We start from the raw sequence: 18,538 nt of genomic DNA, 5'->3' as shown, positions 1-18,538 counted from the left end.
CCCCCATCCATTTCAGAAATGGGTCTATTTATCCCCCCCACCCACAAGGAGCTGTGTGTGTCTAAGGAACATGTTCATTCTTCCAGGTAGGTTGAGTTTTGATCCTGGGCCTGTATTTAGCTCGCTGATCTCAATCAGTATCCATTGGCTAGGGAGGGGAATTGAGTGCACTCCTGGGGCGTCATTCTCCGACCCCCCGCCGGGTCGGAGAATGGCCGTTGGCCGCCGTGAATCCCGCCCCCGCCGAAGTCTCCGGTACTGGAGATTGGGCGGGGGCGGGAATCGGGCCGCGCCGGTTGGCGGGACCCCCCGCTCAATTCTCCGGCCCGGATGGGCCGAGGTCCTGCCCAGAAATTGCCTGTCCCACCTTTGTAAATTAAACCTGGTATTTACCGGCGGGACCAGGCGGCGTGGGCGGGCTCCGGGGTCCTGGGGGGGGGCACGGGGCGATCTGACCCCGGGGGTGCCCCCACGGTGGCATGGCCCGCGATCGGGGCCCACTGATCCGCGGGCGGGCCTGTGCCGTGGGGGCACTCTTTCCCTTCCGCCTCCGCCACGGCCTCCACCATGGCGGAGGCGGATGTGACTCTCCCCACTGTGCATGCGCGGTAAACCTTCAGCGGCTGCTGACGCTCCCGCGCATGCGCCGCATTTCCGCGCCAGCTGGCGGGGCAACAAACGCCATTTCCGCCAGCTGGCGGGGCGGAAATCCCTCCGGCGCTGGCCTAGCCCCTCAATGTCGGGGGCGGCGCGATGCCCATCTGATTGGCGCCGATTTGGGCGCCAGTCAGCGGACATCGCGCCGTTGGGGGAGAATTTTGCCCCTGATTCCACCCAGCAACCCTTGCTGGAAGTTTGCACCAAATCCCATTGACTAAACACCCTTGTGTTCCCTGACCTACATTGGTTCCTCATTCAGCAATGCTTTGATTTTAAAATTCCCAAGAGTCATAATGATACAACACAGCAAGAGGCGGTTGGGCCCAGCATGCCCGTGCTGGTTCTCTTGAACGAGGTATCCGAATAATCTCGCTACCCTGCCTTTTTCTATAGATCTGTAAACTCTTTCACTTCTCCATTGTGTTCAAATCCCTCCATCGCCTCATCCCTTTCTTTCTCTGTAACCTCCTGCATTTTCTGTGCCCCTCCAATTCTGGCCTCTTGGCAGCACGGTAGCATTGTGGATAGCACAATTGCTTCACAGCTCCAGGGTCCCAGGTTCAATTCCGGCTTGGGTCACTGTCTGTGCGGAGTCTGCACATCCTCCCCGTGTGTGCGTGGGTTTCCTCCGGGTGCTCCGGTTTCCTCCCACAGTCCAAAGATGTGCAGGTTAGGTGGATTGGCCATGATAAATTGCCCTTAGTGTCCAAAATTGCCCTTGGTGTTGGGTGGGGTTTACTGGGTTATGGGGATAGGGTGGAGGTGTTGACCTTGGGTAGAGTGCTCTTTCCAAGAGCCGGTGCAGACTCGATGGGCCGAATGGCCTCCTTCTGCACTGTAAATTCTATGATAATCTATGATAATCTCCAGTTTTCTTCGTACCACCATTGACAGCCATGTCAGACCTAAAGCTCTAGTTCCTAAATCTCCTTTAAGAGGCTCCTTAAAACTTAGCCCTTTCACCAAACGTTTGGTCGCTGTTCCAATTCCTTCTGATGTGGCTCCGTGTCAAGTTTTGTTTGTTAACACTCTGTTTTGGGATGTTTTGCCACATTAAAAGTGTCATATAAATGCAAGTTAATGGCATTGTTCAAGCCTCACTGTTTCCCTGGTCTAGAGGCTGTAACTTCATGCCATCATCTGTGACACAAGACCCACTGCAGCCCTATTGTTTGGGTGTGTATTGGGGAGAAGAGGTGTTGACACTGCCTGGAATTGGGTGGTTTTGCTGACACCCATTAACACAGCACAAACATAAATAACGTGTAAGATGCTGGAATTCAATAGCAGCTTGAGTAAATGTATTTGTGAGAAGAGGGAGTGAAAGCCAGCTCTCCTTCACACTGTGATCCCTGGCAGGTACAGGTCTTGCTCCAAGTCCTTTGCACTGATTATCAAGTCTCCCAGTATAAACGTTAGGGATGGGGTTGGGGTTTTAGTGAGAAGTAGTTAGCAAGGAAGTGAGTGTGCATTCCCTATTGGGCAATCGCAAACAGCTGCTGTATTTCTCAGTCACTTAGTTTGGAGATTGGGCAACAAAGCAGCCACAGGTTAGTAACACACCACACAAACCCCAAATTTAACCACCAATAACCATGGCTTGAGCTCTGGTTTCCTCCCCAGTGGATTGGATTCGATTTGTTTATTGTCACATGTACCGAGGTACAGTGAAAAGTATTTTTCTGCGAGCAGCTCAACAGATCATTAAGTACATGAGAAGACAAGGGAATAAACGAAAATACATAATAGGGCAACACCAGGTATACAATGTAACTACATAAGCACTGGCATCGGATGAATCGTACAGGGGTGTAGTGTTAATGAGATCAGTCCATAAGAGGGTCATTTAGGAGTCTGGTGACAGTGGGGAAGCTGTTTTTGAGTCTGTTCGTGCATGTTCTCGGACTTCTGTATCTCCTGCCCGATGGAAGAAGTTGGAAGAGTGAGTAAGCCGGGTGGGAGGGATCTTTGATTATGCTGCCCGCTTTCCCCAGGCAGCGGGAGGTGCAGACAGAGTCAGTGGATGGGAGGCAGGTTCGTGTGATGGACTGGGCGGTGTTCACGACTCTCTGAAGTTTCTTGCGGTCCCGGGCCGAGCAGTTGCCATACCAGGCTATGGTGCAGCCCGATAGGATGCTTTCTATGGTGCATCTGTAAAAGTTGGTAAGAGTCAATGTGGACATGCCGAATTTCCTTAGTTTCCTGAGGAAGTATAGGCGCTGTTGTGCTTTCTTGGTGGTAGCGTCGACGTGGGTGGACCTGGCCAGATTTTTGGTGATGAGCACCCCAAGGAATTTGAAACTGCTAACTATCTCCACCTCGGCCCCGTTGATGCTGACAGGGGTGTGTACAGTACTTTGCTTCTTGAAGTCAATTTCCAGCTCTTTAGTTTTGCTGGCATTGAGGGAGAGATTGTTGTCACTACACCACTCCACTAGGTTCTCTATCTCCCTAATGTATTCGGACTCATTGTTATTCGAGATCCGGCCCACTATGGTCGTATCGTCAGCAAACTTGTAGATGGAGTTGGAACCAAGTTTTGCCACACAGTCGTGTGTGTACAGGGAGTAGAGTAGGGGGCTAAGTACGCAGCCTTGCGGGGTGCCGATGTTGAGGACTATTGTGGAGGAGGTGTTGTTGTTCATTCTTACTGATTGTGGTCTGTTGGTCACAAAATCGAGATCCAGTTGCAGAGTGGGGAGCCAAGTCCTAGGTTTTGGAGCTTTCATATGAGCTTGGCTGGGATTATGGTGTTGAAGGCGGAGCTGTAGTTAATAAATAGGAGTCTAATGTAGGAGTCCTTGTTTTCGAGATGCTCTAGCGATGAGTGTAGGGCCAGGGAAATGGTGTCTGATGTGGACCGGTTGCAGCGGTATGCAAATTGGAGTGGATCAAGGCGTTCTGGGAGTATGGAGGTGATGCGCTTCATGATCAACCTCTCGAAGCACTTCATTACGACTGAAGTCAGAGCCACTGGTCGGTAGTCATTGAGGCATATTGTCTGGTTCTTCTTTGGTACCGGTATGATGGTGGTCTTCTTGAAGCAGGTGGGGACCTCGGAGTGGAGTAGCGACAGGTTAAAGATGTCCGTGAATACCTCTGCCAACTGGTCCGCGCAGGCTCTGAGTGCACGACCAGGGATCCCGTCTGGGTCCGTCGCCTTCCGAGGGTTCACTTTCAGGAAGGCCAATTTGACTTCAGAAGCTGTGATGGTGGGTATGGGTGAATTATGGGCTGCTGGGGCACTCGCCAGCAGATTGTTGGTTACCTGCTCGAACCGAGCATAGAATGCATTGAGTTCATCGGGGAGTGCGCTGCTGCCAGAGATATTGTTCGGCTTCGCTTTGTAGCCCGTTATGTTGTTTAGTCATTGCCACACCCGCCGAGAGTCTGTCTGTGACTCTAGCTTGGTTTGATATTCTCTCTTGGCATCTCGGATGGCTTTGCGGAGGTCGTACCTAGATTTCTTGTATAGGTCAGGGTCGTCTACTTTGAACGCCTCAGATCTGTCCTTCAGTAAGGAGTCAATCTCGCGATTGAGCCATGGTTTCTGGTTGGAGAATGCACGTAATGCTTTCTTTGACACGCTGTCATCCACACATTTGCTGATGAAGTCTGTGACGGTGGTGGCATACTCATTTAAGTTGGTCGCTGAGTTCTTAAATGTGGACCAGCCCACTGTCTCTAAGCAGTCACGTAAGAGCTCTTCTGTCTCCTCGGACCAGCACTGCACAACCTTAGCTGGATTCTCCCGCTTGAGTTTCTGCTTGTATGCCGGGAGAAGGAGCACCGTCTTATGGTCTGATTTCCCAAAGTGCGGTCAGGGGATGGAACGGTAGGCGCCCTTGATTTTTGAGTAGCAGTGGTCAAGAGTGTTGTCGCCCCTGGTGGGACAGGAGATGTGTTGGTGGAATTTTGGCAGTACACTCTTGAGGTTGGCCTTGTTGAAGTCTCCGGCCACGATGAACAAGGCCTCCGGGTGTTCTGTTTCGTAGTTGTTTATTACTGTGTATAGTTCGTCCAGCGCCTTCCTCACTACTGCCTGGGGTGGAATGTAGACCGCAGTGCCACATCAGACATTTACTTGCTGAGCCGGAGAGGAGCTACTTGTTAAAAGGTGCTTGATATCTGCCGGGCTTGCCACTGTAGACTGTTGTACTTCTCATTCTGAGGCCTGACACTGGTCGTGATTTTATGGCCGCATCGCGCTTAAGTGAGGGCGCGACGAGACCGTTAAATCGCGGGACAAGCCAAAAGCGAGAACCGTGCTGGCCGCAGATCTGTTTGTGATCTTTTTTTTTTAAACAAACAATTTTATTGAGGTATTTTTTGGCGTTGTAAACAGTTACAGATTACAGAAATGTGCAAACATCAACGGAAAACCAACACTTCAACCGAATCATAGTGCACATAACCGATCCTCTCCCATAAACACTACCCACCTATTTATCCCTCCTACTCTACTCTAATCTCCTCCCCCCCCCCCCCCCCCTCTGCTGACGTTCGCTCTCCCGCGAAGAAGTCGACGAATGGTTGCCACCTTCGGGTGAACCCCAATACAGATCCCCTCAAGGCAAACTTGATTTTTTTTCAGACCCAGAACTTGACAAGTCCGAAAGCCATAGTTCGGTCTTCGGGGGTTTTGAGTCCCTCCATGCCAGCAGTATTCTCCATGCCGGACTATCAGGGAAGCAAAGGCCAGAACGTCAGCCTCTTTCTCCTCCTGGACTCCCGGGTCTTCCGAAACCCCGAAAATTGCCATCTCTGGGCTCATCACCACCCTTGTTTTCAGTACCCGGGACCTGACACCTGCAAATCCCTCCCAGTACCCCCTAAGCTTAGGGCATGCCCAAAAATGTGAACGTGGTTCGCTGGTCCTCCCGCGCATCGAGCGCACTTGTCCTCTACCCCAAAGAATTTGCTCATCCGAGCCACCGTCACGTGGGCCCGGTGAACGACCTTAAACTGAATCAGGCTGAGCCTGGCACATGTTGCGGTCGAGTTTGCCCTACTCAGGGCTTCCGCCCATACCCCGTCCGAGTTCCTCCTCCCATTTGAGTTTCAGTTCCTCCGTCTGGGACTCTTACCCCTTCATGAGCACCTTGTAAATATCCGAGACTCTACCCTCTCCTCCTCCTCCTCCTCTAGAGGCTATTCTGTCCTGGATCCCTATTGGCGGGAGGCGTGGGAAGGATGGGACCTGTCTGCGTTTAAAATCCCGCACTTGTAAGTACGTGAAGTCATTTCCCCTTACCAGCCCAAATTCCTCCTCCAAAGCCCTCATGCTCGCAAAGTTCCCCTCCAGGAACATATCGCCCACCCTCCTCACCCCCGCCCGCCACCATGTTCGAAACCCACCATCCATGTTCCCGGGGGCGAATCGATGGGTATCACATATTGGAGTCCAGACCGATGCACCCACCTCCCCTACATGTTTCCTCCACTGGCCCCATATCCGCAGCCACTACCGGGCTGGTGGAGTACCTGGCCGGCGAAAGTGATAGGGGAGCCGTGACCAGGGCTGCCAGGCTGATGCCCCTGCACAAAGCCACCTCCACCCGCTCCCAAATAGACCCTGTACCCACCATCCATTTCCTTATGGATATGTTAGCTGCCCAGTAATAGTTGATCAGATTCGGCAACGCCAGTCCCCCTCGCTGCGACTCCTTTCAAGCATCGCCTTCCTCACCCACGGGGATTTTCCCGCTCAGACAAAGCTCATAATAATTTTGCTGGTCCTTTTAAAGAAGGACCGCGGGATAAAGATCGGGAGGCACTGAAAAATGAACAGGAATCTTGGGAGGATTGTCATCTTTACCGTCTGCACCCTCCCCGCAAGTGACAGCGGGAGTGCATCCCATCTCCGAAACTCCCTCTTCATTTGTTCCACCACTCTAGTCAAATTTAACTTGTGTAACCTGCCCCAGTCTCGTGCCACCTGTATCCCAAGTACCGGAAACTTTCCTCCACCAGCCTAAATGGCAGCTCCTTCAGACTATTCTCCTGGCCCCTTGCCTGCACCACAAACATCTCACTCTTGGGTCATATTTAATTTGTACCCTGAGAACCGGCCAAACTTTCTCTCTGTTTCCAGTATATTGTCCATCCCGGTCAGTGGGTCTGACACGTACAGGAGCAAGTCGTCCGCATAGAGTGAGGCCTTGTCACCCACCCCCACCCCCAGTCATTCCCTTCCACCCTTTTGCAGCTCTCTGGGCAATCGCCAACGGTTCTATGGCCAGCGTGAACAGCAACGGGGAGAGTGGGCATCCCTGTCTGGTCCCGCGATGTAGTCTGAAATAGTCTGACGTTGTCCTGTTTGTCCTTGTGCTAGCCTTTGGGGCCTGGTACAGTAGTCTGACCCAATTAACCAGTGCCTCCCCGAACCCGAATCGTCCGAGTACCTCCCACAAATAGTCCCACTCCACCCGGTCAAAGGCCTTTTCAGCGTCCATTGCCACCTTTGCCTCCACCTCCTTGCCTTTCGGGGGCATCATAATCACATTAAGCAATCTTCTCAAGTTGGCTGTCAGCGTCTGCATTTAACAAACCCTGTTTGGTCATCCCCAATCACCTCCGGTACACAGTCCTCAATTCTAATTGCCAGGACCTTGGCCAGGAGCTTGGCATCCACATTAATCAGGGAGATTGGCCTGTATGACCCGCAGGATTCCGGGACCTTGTCCCGCTTTAATATCAGCGAGATGGTGGCCTGCGACATCGTTGGAGGTAGGGTCCCTCTGTACCTCGCCTCATTAAACACCCTGGTCAGCACCGGCCCCATTATCTCCGAGAACTTTTTGTAAAACTCTACTGGGTATCCATCCGGTCCCGGGGCTTTCGTCAACTGCATGGCCATTAGGCCCCCCAGTACCTCCTCAGCTCTAATCGGGGCTCCCAGCCCGTCCACTAGTCCCCTGCCCACCTTTGGGAAGGTTAGTCCATCCAGGAACTGTTTCATCTCCTCCGGCTCCTCCGGGGGTTCTGAAGTGTAGAGCTTACTATAAAAGTCCCGAAACACCTTATTCAGTCCCGGCTGGTCCTCCACTCTGTTCCCCTTCCCGTCGACCACCCTACTTATTTCCCTGGCCACCTCCCTCCTCCTGAGTTGCTGCGCTAGCAATCTTCTAGCTTTCTCCCCATGCTCATATACAACTCCCCTTGCCTTCTTAAGTTGTTCCACGGCTCTACTCGTGGATAGCACTCCCAGTTCCACCTGCAGTCCCCGTCTCTCCCTGAGTAGGTCCACCCCCGGGGACCCCGCATGCTCCTCGTCTATCCGGTGGATCTCCTTAACCAGTCTATCCATTTCTGCTCTGTCCATCCTATCCCTGTGAGCCCAAATTGAGATCAGCTCCCCCCCTCACTACTGCCTTCAGCACCTCCCACAGGGTCGCCGTTGAAACCTCCCCCGTATCGTTAACCTGTAAGTAATTTTGCATACACTTCCGCAGTCTCTCACATATCCCCTCCTCCGCCAGCAATCCTACGTCTAACCTCCATTGCGGGCGTTGGTAATTCTCCCCGCAGACATGCAGGTCCACCCAATGTGGGGCATGGTCCGAAATAGTGATCGCCGAGTATTCCGTATTTTTTACCTCCCCTACACAGTCCCTGCTCATGATAAAAAAATCGATCCTAGAGTATACTCTGTGAACATGTGAGTAAAACAAATATCCCCTTCCCGTCGGCCGTCTGGCTCTCCATGGGTCTACTGCCCCCATTTGCTCCATGATCCCTTTCAGCTCCCTTGCCATTGCTGGGAGCCTACCCGTTCTGGGGCATGACCGGTCTAGACCCAGGTCGAGGACCGTATTGATGTTTCCGCCCCCCCCATAATCAACTTTTGTGAGTCTAGGTCTGGGATTTTCCCCAGCACTCTTTTGATAAAGTCAGCATCGTCCCAATTCGGAGCATATATATTCACCAGCACCACTCTCCTCCCCTCCAGCTTGCCCCTTATCATAAGGAATCTGCCCCCGCCGTCTGCGACTACGCCCACCGCCTCAAATTGAACCCGCTTATTGATCATAATTGCTACCCCCCTGGACTTAGAATCCAAGCCCGAGTGGAAGACCTGGCTGATCCAGCCCTTCCTTAGCCTAGTCTGGTCAGACACTTTCAGATGTGGCTCCTGCAACATAACTGCGTCCGCCTTTAGAGCCCGCAAATGTGCGAACACACGTGCCCTTTTGACTGGCCTGTTTAGTCCTCTGACATTCCAGGTGATCAGCCTGGTTGGAGGGCACACGTCCCCCCCCCGGCACCGGTCAATCATAGCCCTTCTTGGGCCCGCCCCCGGCCCATGTGCCACGCCTCTCTTTGTTCGCCTCTTGGCAGTTTCCACCCCCGACCTCATCTCCATTACCTACTTAAGACCCCTCCCACGTCAGCCGAATAACTCCCCCCTTCCCCCCCCCAGCAACATCTCCCTATAACTACACCCCTGCCATCTACTGGCTGTATGCACCCCCCCACCTGACTCCCTAGACTAGCCAATCTGCTAGCCCGATGACTCATCCCTCCGGCACCCACTTGTCTCACTCCCATTGTTTCCCCGGCCTCCTCTCCCCACTCATCAACACACCATCCCCTGATCTGACCTACTGGAACAGTCTCACTAGAATGGGAAAGATCAAACGAGATGGGGACATCAAACAGCAAAGTGAGGTTGCTCCAGGTGTAGTACAGTTCCAGCTGTGTAACCATGAGTGTTCACAAACGTCCCTTTCTGCGCATTAATAAAGTAACAACGCAGTAACACAGTACCTGTATAACACCCACCCATTAAAAAAAACGGAAAACTTTATCTCCCATTGCTTACCGGCCACCTTTATGTTACAGTGAAGGCTCCAACAAACAAAAAGAACACAACAAAAGGTAAAAGAAAGCGAGAGGACGATCACATTCCCTCCGCACACCCTGCAGGCAAAAGCTGCCAAAAATACAACATAAAGCACCTTTGGAGCAGTAAACAGTCGACCATCAGTCCAGGCACAGTAGGCATCCCCCCAAACAATAACTCTCGGACTCTAGCTCGAGACCGTGGGTCCTTTTTGCGGGACCAGTCCCTGATCCCTCGCGAAGTACATCGCTTCTTCGGGATCGACGGAGTATGGTGTTGGCCCTGATTCGTGACCCATAGACGAGCCAGGAAGAGCAGACCAAACTTCACGTGCTTTTAAAATAAAACCTCCTTAATTTGTTTAAAGGCTGCTCGACGCCTGGCCACCTCCTGGCTTAGGTCCTGATAAATGCGAAGAACACTGTTATTCCACGTGCTGTTTTTAGTGCTCTTTGCTCATTGCAGCACACGCTCCTTATCTGTGAACCTGTGGAACCTGATCACCATCGGACGGAGGGGACCCCCGGATGCATCTGCCTCGCCTGTACTCTATGTGCCCCCTCCAGTTCCGGCGGTCGCGGAAAGGCGTCAGCCCCCATCAGCTGCAGCAACAGGTCAGCCACAAAAGCTGTGGCATCTGCTCCCTCAGCTCCCTCCGGGAGGCCGATGATCCTCAGAGTTTATCTGCGGGGTCTATTTTCCAGCTCCTCTACTCTGTCCAGCAGTCTGCTCTGTCTTTCCTTCAACCCATTGACTTCTAGCACAGCAATCGTCTGTGCGTCCGCCTGCTCCACCACCGCTTCCCTCAGCTCCTTAGCTTTTTTTGTCATGGGCATCCAATCTCTGATTCAATTGATCCACTGCCTTCTGAAGTGGGTCCAAGTTATCCCGCTTCAATGTTTCAAAACTGCTTTTAATAACCTGCAGCATATTTTCCAGCGCAAACTGGATCGCCGGGTCCCTAGGTCAGCCATCTTTGCTCCCGGGTCAGCTTCCACTGCACTTTGTCTTTGTCCTTTCCTTTCCCGTTTTCGCTGCATTCTGCTCTCCTGCGGTTCCGTACAGCTCTGCCCGTTAATCAGCACCTCCGTGGCTGACTATCCCAGCGCTCAAAAGTCCCGAAAAAACGGGAAACCAGGTCCACAAATCCTGCCGGAGTGAGAGCCGCCGAATGCGTGGCTTACTCGCTCATCGCCGCCACCGTAAGTTCCTCTGTTTGTGATCTTAACGGCCTCCCCAAAAGTGGACATGTGGGCGCCAATTGGTACTCCATTCTAAAAACGGGAAGCTGGCAGAAGGGCTACTGCAGAGACCCGAGGAGGTGAGCAGCCATCTTCACTCACAGGCAAAGAGGCCAAGGGCACTGGGGTTACTGCCCCGGTGCTCGGAGAAGGGTGGGTAGCCCCTGGGGGACCAGCCTTAGTCAGGGTGGTCCACATCGGCGTGGCGAGTTGTGGAGCGGGTGTGGGGGGGTTGGTGTCTAATCACCTGCTGGTCCACCATGCCAACCCCTGAACCGTGTGGTCCGGTTCTGGGGCAGCTCCAGCCAGCCTACCGACCGACCACCCATAACGCCCACGAACTGTAGGGGCCTCTGGCCGCACGGCTGAATACTCTGCGTAATCGTAGTTAAGCAAGCACCTCAGATATCCCAAGTCGATTTCCGTTGGTAGGCGTGCCATGTAGCATGTCGGTGTTATCGCCCAGCATCGCAATCAGACCGTGATGCCTGGACACTGCAGGAAGCAACACCATGGACACAGCGGCCAACATTCAAACACCCAGGGCATGGGCCCCAGAACCGGGGACATTTCCGTGGCCGGAAGGTGGGTGAGTTGGCGGGGAGGGGACCTGTGTCTGGCCCATGTAACGCTACGTGCAGGTATCTGGGGTACAGGGTGTGGGGTCAGTGACCAGGGGCCCCCGCTAAGGCCTGGTGGTGCGTAGGCAGAGTGTTGGATGGCGTGGGTGGGAGCGGAGCGGAGCGATGGGGGAATGGTGTGTCCTGGGGTGGAAGACGCCGGAGGAGGAGGCGGCAGCAGCACCGACAGATGCTCGAGGTGGCGGCCCATGTGCCGGACCCAGCCCCACACCCCGAGGACCCGGCCGCCCATCAGGCCAGGGAGGGACTTGGAGGGGGAGGCCCGCAACGGCCCAAGATGTACAAGCGTCACTTGTCTTTTGAACAAATTACAGACAGCGGGTGCCACAGGACGCTCTGCCTCAACAAGGGGGTGGTGTGGCAACTGTGCTACGTCCTCGCGGACTTGGGACATGTGGAGGAGGAGGATATCCGCTCACGGTGGCCATCATGGTCACTGAGCTCTGAACTTCTACGCCTCTGGATCAATCCAGGTTTCGAGCGGGGACTTGTGTGGCATCTCACAAGCTGCAGCCCACAATGCATCCGTGAAGTTATGGATACACTGATCGCCGTGGCACAAAACTATCTAACCGTTGACATGGACCAGGCCCAACAAGATGCCGGAGCAGCAAAATTCTCCACCATCGACAGGGTGCCCCAGGTCCAGGGGGTAATGGATGGCACGCATGACACCTTATGCTCGAGGGGCCGACTGGGAGTGCCCTTCATTGACCGGAAGGGGGGGTCCACTCCCCGAACATCCAGCTCATGTGCGACCACCACATGAAGATCATACACTTGTGTGCATGCTTCCCTACCCCTGCCATGCCCTCTCAGTGATCTTCCATATGCTTAGCCTTCCGTGCTCTACTGCTGTGTCTAGGTGTGTCCCCAGGATGCACATCCGAGATCGAGGAAGCCTGCTGCCTACTGTGTCCCATGGCCTTCGATGCCCCTGCCGGGCGTCCTCTGGGGCTGGAGGGCCCCTCCGAACGTGCTGGTGACACATGCCCTGCCGTGCCACACGGTGTGGCATCAACAGCATGCTGACTGCGAGAAACGCCATTGTCAGGAGTGTGGAACTCAGGGGAGCTAGTGGCTGCCGTCGCCACTCCGGAGGATGGCTCCGGGTTCACATCCAGTGCCACCTCCTCTCGATCAATGCCCATAGGACCCTGGGGTTCCACTCGGCACGAGGGGCAGTTGTATTGAGTCCCAGCTGACCCTGTGTCATCTGGCTCTTCCAGCCCTGGCAGCTCTCCAATATCTGCAGCATGGTGTCGACACCCTCTGCGATGCTCCTCCGTGACTGGGACATGCTCTGCAGTGCCCCGGCAATGCTCACCTGACACTGGAACGTGCTCTGTGGACCTGATCAAGGTCCACCTGGTACTGGTGATGTCCTCCAGCGACTGGGACACGCTGTTGAGGCGCTCAGCCATGGCCGTCACCGACTGAGCCATGCCTTCACTCATGTTCTCCACTGCGGTCGCCACATTAGCAGTGTTGGCTTCGGTGCCACGCATTGCCGGCACCATCTTCTGCACCCATCGCCTGTGGGATTCCTCCAATCTGCTATGGACCTGCTGGAGTGTCGCTGACATCCCCCTCTGAATCCCACGGCCTTACCCTGTCGTCTGCATCAGCTCCGGGTAAACCTGGTGTAGAGGCTCAGCATCTGACTCGGATCCAGCTGGGTCCTGGGATCCAGCAGATCTCTGGATGCTGCCTCGCCTGGGCATTCCTGCCTCAACCTGAGGTGCATCGACAACTGTGAGGTGCTCACCAGAATGTGCCCCAGAAGCCTGACCATTACTGTCTCCCACTGAGGTGTGTGTCTCTGGTGGAGGGTGGGGATGACAGCTGTGCAGTGAAAACAATGGAATCCTCGGAGCTCTCTTCCGAGGTGTTTACTTGGGTGGGGGTATGGGGGGCAGGGGCATGGAACCACCCCGGATGGTCCAGCACCATCGGCTGCTGATCCTGTGGGAGAATGGACATGTGGCCAGTGTGAGGGATGGGTCAGTCTTTATGGCATGACTAACTCACGCTTGACAGTTCATCTGTGGGTACCTGGTAGATCCTCACCTTTGCGACTTGCGCCGATCTCTACGGTGGTCAATGATCTATCCTTGGCCACCTCGCAACCTCCAAGGCCCCTTCCTAATCGGGGTTGAGGACTCTGATGTCCGACACCCTGCCGGCCCTCTGGGCCCTCTCCTGTCGGTTGTGGGCCAATTTCTCCTGTGGGGACACAGAGGGGGCATCGTTAGTCACACGTGGTTGGGAGGAGTGCTCAGAGTGTTAAGGGATGGCTGTACGGGGAGTATGGGGGGGACTGGGGAGTATGGGGAGATAATGGGGTAGCCTGGGCGACACTGACACTCTGGGAACAGGACATCCCATCTGGCCTCAACCACTTCAAGTAGTCTGCCCGGTCGGCATCCCCGAATCATGCTGGTCGTCTCGGCGGCATGGCTGTGAGCTGAGTGGGGTTGGCTGTGCAGGAATGGTTCAAGTGCTGCTCTCCCATGTTAGCAGGGGGCTGGCGAATGCGGTTCTGGCGAATTAGCCGGCGGGGCCATGATTTGCAGCATGAAGCCCATGGGTCCTCATTGAGTGGACCGATTAATGTTTATCGCGGTGACGACCGCGCCGGGCCGAGGATTGGGAAGCTTGCAGCAATTCCCGCTCACGATTGCGCTTGTAAACATTTTGGTCAAATCGCGGCCACAGATATATTCAGCATTAAACAGCTGGTTTTCTCACACTTGTAATTCAACATGATGTGTGTCCTTGAGCAATTGATTAGCTTTCATTAATGGCTGGATGTATAAACTTACAGAGCTTCATCAGCAAGCATTAGTTATTAATGAATCTTACTAATTGCACTTAGATCAAGACAAAAGGTGATATTTAATAGATCTCCATCTTGCCTAATCACATGATTCATAGAGTGATTGGCACTGGATTACAGTTCTCTATCAGCCTCCCCTGGACAAAGTTGTAATTCTTTGTCCCACCCACAATAGACTAACAGCTTCTTCAAAATGTAGCAGTTCATGCTTTGCACACTATGCCCTCATCTGCCCAAATAAAATTCTGCACTAAACTTGTACATGCTCTGGTTAGACCCATCTGGAGTATATTGCAGTTCAGAAATGGCATATTGACCTTGGAGGGTGGGGTTGGGGGGGCAATCCACAGATTCACCAGAATGCTACCTTGGCTAAAAGAGTTCAATTATAAGGTTACACAGACTAGGCTTGTATTTCTCCTGAATACAAAAGATTATGGGGTGAACTGATTGAGGTGTTTAAGATGATTAAAGGAGTTGATGAGGTAGAAAAACTGCAGGGAGTGCATAGAATGAGGGTGAGTAACCACAAAATTAAAGCTGGGTCATTCAGGGGTGATTTAGGAAGCACTTCCTCACATAAAATGAAAATCTGGAATTCTTGCACAAAAAGCTGCTGAGGTTTGTGGTCGGGTTGCAGGGTGGTCAATTGAAAATTTCAACTCGGAGTTTGGAAGTTTTGTTTCCTCGGTAAAAATAATAAGGTTTACAGAACCAAGGCAGGTAAATGGAGTTAAATCGCAGATTGGCCAGGATCTAATTAAATGGTGGAGCAATCTCCAAGGGCTAAATGGCTGCCTCCTGTCCCTATGCTGTGAACCATTAGCTGGCAGCTCCTCACGCTGCTCATCTGTGCTTCCTGTCATTGATCTGTTTCTTTGCACACTTTGTTTGCAGTGCTCCACCATTTTGTACAGCAAAGGTCTGAGGGATTACCTGGTCCACAGCTGTAAGGGGACCCCGCCAATAAACCATCGCTCTGCTTGGTTGCTACGTCATGAGTTCCACTTTCAGCACTTTGTACTTCAACTCGCATCCAAGACAGTAAGTGGTCCTACTTGTTGCTTCAGATTGGGCTTGTTTAATGCACAGGAATTACATCCATCAGTGTATTACATCTGTCACATCAGGAGGGCATGGATTCAGGGCCCCACCCCGGAGATGTGAGTCCATAATCCAGGCAGACACTGCAGTGCGGTACTGAGCAAATGCTGCACCAAGGACTCGTGAACCCCCTCAAAAGGTCCTGTTGCACTATTTCAAAGGAGAAGAGAAGTTCTCTCGGGAACCCTGTTCAGAGTTTATCCCTCAAAAGCACTGATAAAACAAATTAACAAGTCATTTACATCTCTGCTGTTTTGGAATCTTGCAATGCACAATCTGGCTGTCATATTTCACGACATAACAGTCTGCCTGTAAAATGCTTTGAGACATCCTGGAATAATCCTTTAATAAATTAAAGTTGATCACAGATTATGATTAAAGTAAATATATGTTAATGCTCTGCTCAATTAATTACTTCAAATTGCTTCCAGCACTTGTGACAGATCTGAAACTATTGAGTCTTAACTCATGAAAATTCTCTCTACTGACACAGCCCACTTTTGGGAGAACAATCTTGGTGACTGTGCCCCTGGCTATGTTGCCTAGTTAATTGAACGTAGTGTGAAGTTGTCACTTTGCTCATGTCAGACGTTCATTGGATCACATGCAGACAACTATTACTAGTATCATAGATTGGGTTTTGGCAAAACCTTCTGATGAGGAGGTCCAAAGATGCACTCTGGGCTGTTTAAACATTCTCCCATACCAGCAGAACTTTCCTTTATTCCCTAACTCTGCCCAACCTTCCTCCCCAACTCTTTCTCAAACCTGTCTCCTCTAGACTTGCTCTCCATCCCTCCAGGTTTCAGCCCTCAACCCTCAAATTCCCTGCCCCCTGTCCTATCCCCAGCCCTCCAGACTTCTCTTTCCAATTACAATATTGCAGTCCTTCAACACTCTTTCCTCCTTTCAGGTTGCTATCAGTCCTCAAGTTACCCGGCAAGCTCCACTCTATCACTATGTTACTATGTCGTTGCTCAGTCAGTTGCTGCCAGGGAATGAGCATTTGGCCCATGTGCTCCTGTCGAAGTTGGCTTTTAACCAGGATTTGATTCCGTGAGTATCCCAGAGTGAAAATTTGCTCAATATTTTTGCTAAGTGTAATTAGAAGTACTTTTCTATTGTGTTACCTGGTTCTAAACCTGGACTGCTCGGTGAATGTGTCCTTTCCCTGGCTAGTCTGATGAAATAAGTTTGGGCTGTTGTAAAGAATGTGAAAAAGACTTGCATTTCTATAGCATCTTTCACAAACAAAAGCTGTCTCAACACACTTTCCAATTAGTTAAGTACTTTTAAAATGTAGTGTAGTAAATATGGAAGCCAATTTGTGCAAAGCAAGTCCCCCTAAATATCAATGAGGTTCTGGCCAGATAAGATAATGAGTGGGAGACCAGGTAAGCTGCTTTTAGTGATGTTAGTTGAGTACAAAGCCTCAATGATCTAAGTTTTATCCATAATTATCCATTTACGGTGTAGAGTGAATGCAGCGTTTACAGTGTGGCATGTATGCAGTGTTCACAGTGTGTTGTGTGTGCTGTATTTACAGGGAAGGTAAATCGGGTGGCCCTGAAGCTGAAGATCTTTCCTACATTCTCCAGCTTGGAGCAGATAGAGACACTTCAATGAAAGTTCATTCTAATCCAACTCGTGGAACATTGCTGGCAGCGGCGTTCAAACAGCTTCCCACCATCCGTGCGCACTACCTGGTTCATTTTGCACACCTCCAGTCTGCCATCTTACGGTCGCAGGCATTCTACACAGGCCAGAATCACTTGGTTCAATCAGTGCTGCTTCCCGAGATGACGGGTCCTCTTCTGCCGGCCGATTGGACTTTCCTGCCCCTGATCAACCTGTATGACCAGGTGAACCGAGAGGAAATGAAGGGCAAGATGGTTGACTCACTTCCTGCTAACTTTGTGGAAATGGTGACCAGCAGTCTTCAGTGGGCACTGCTGCTGGAAACCTGGCGAGGTGAACTTTTGCAGGGTCTGCCCCTGGCCGCTAAGCTGGCGAGGCTCGCATGCGTATTCCTCACAGGCAGCAATCTGTTTCTGGAGCCAGGCATTCATGACAATCTGACAGCCCTCCTGTCAATCTACTGTCAGCAGAAGAAGATGAACACTTTGGATCTGAACACCACACTCCCAGGACTGACCTCCTTTCATGATCTTTACATTAGCCTCCTTGAGCAGTTCGAGAGTGTCTCGTTTGGCAACCAGCTTTTTGGCTGCTTTCTCCTGCTGCCCCTGCAGAGGAAGTTCAATATCCAACTGCGCAAGGCTGTCTTTGGGGAGCACGTTAGCGTATTGCGGACACTGGGAGTGCAGCTAAAGCAGGTACCACAAACAATTTCCATAATTTTGAATTATTAGAGGTTTCCAGGGTTTTCTTCCCGAATGGGCCAGTGTCGGGTTCCTCGGGGTGAAACAATTGGCTGAACTAATTGATGGCTCAACCAATAATGACTTAACTGTATGTATGAGATTGGTTTGAGGGTCTCGATGGTGCAGTGTGTTGGACGCTTCCTTCTTGCATCAAGAACATGGGTTCAAATCACCTTCAAACTGAGACAGATGGAAACCTCTTTTTGATGATGCTTAAGTGCATATGAACTGATTTTGAACATCCTCATTCTAGATACGAGTGAGTATAAGGGATTCATAAAGGGTTCAGCATATAATTAAGGCTGGGGCTGAGGCAGATAATTGGGGGAAAGGAGGAGGTTTTACTTGACATGCTGACATACGTCTTGCTTATCCTGAGAGATTAGTGCTGTTACTGGGCACCTGATATGATATTCTCCCACCTTGATAGAAATAAAACTTACAAAGGGTAAGTTCAGCTGATGTTTTGTACGTTGCAAGTTCTCGATGCATCACATTTTGAATAAAATAAATGGAGTGTGTTATGAGGAGACATAATAAGTGTTTAAAATTATACGGTGTTTTTTTCGAGTCGATAAAGGAAAAACATCCACTGACGGGAAGGTAGGTAACCAGAGGATATAGATTTTGGATAATTGATAAAATAGCCAGGGGAGGAGAATTTTGCGCACCAAGTTATTAGGATTTGGAATGCACAGTTTAAAATAATAACTTTCAAGGTTAATAAGGAATTATATATTTATACGAGAAGAAAAAATATTGCAGAGCTTTGGGGAAAGTGTGGGAGAATTGGATGCTCTTTAAAACAATGGACCAAATAGGCC

The 18,538-nt window shown here is 51.6% G+C and overlaps 1 protein-coding gene across 5 annotated transcripts in view; it reads left to right on the top strand.

Moving 5' to 3' along the window:
- rpap1 (RNA polymerase II associated protein 1) overlaps nt 1-18,538 on the top strand; it is a 115,411-nt gene that overhangs the window by 91,357 nt on the left and 5,516 nt on the right. For all 5 annotated transcript variants that reach the window (XM_072486163.1, XM_072486161.1, XM_072486159.1 and 2 more), the window contains exons 20-22: nt 15,124-15,270; nt 16,244-16,386; nt 16,877-17,666. In XM_072486163.1, the coding sequence (XP_072342264.1) occupies nt 15,124-15,270; nt 16,244-16,386; nt 16,877-17,666 (1,080 nt within the window). The remainder of the gene's footprint in view (nt 1-15,123; nt 15,271-16,243; nt 16,387-16,876; nt 17,667-18,538) is intronic.

The sequence above is a fragment of the Scyliorhinus torazame genome, chromosome 2 (assembly GCF_047496885.1).
Source record: "Scyliorhinus torazame isolate Kashiwa2021f chromosome 2, sScyTor2.1, whole genome shotgun sequence".
NCBI lineage: Eukaryota > Metazoa > Chordata > Chondrichthyes > Carcharhiniformes > Scyliorhinidae > Scyliorhinus > Scyliorhinus torazame.
Note: the sequence above shows the minus strand (reverse complement) of the source record. Positions and strands in the feature narration are given on the sequence as shown.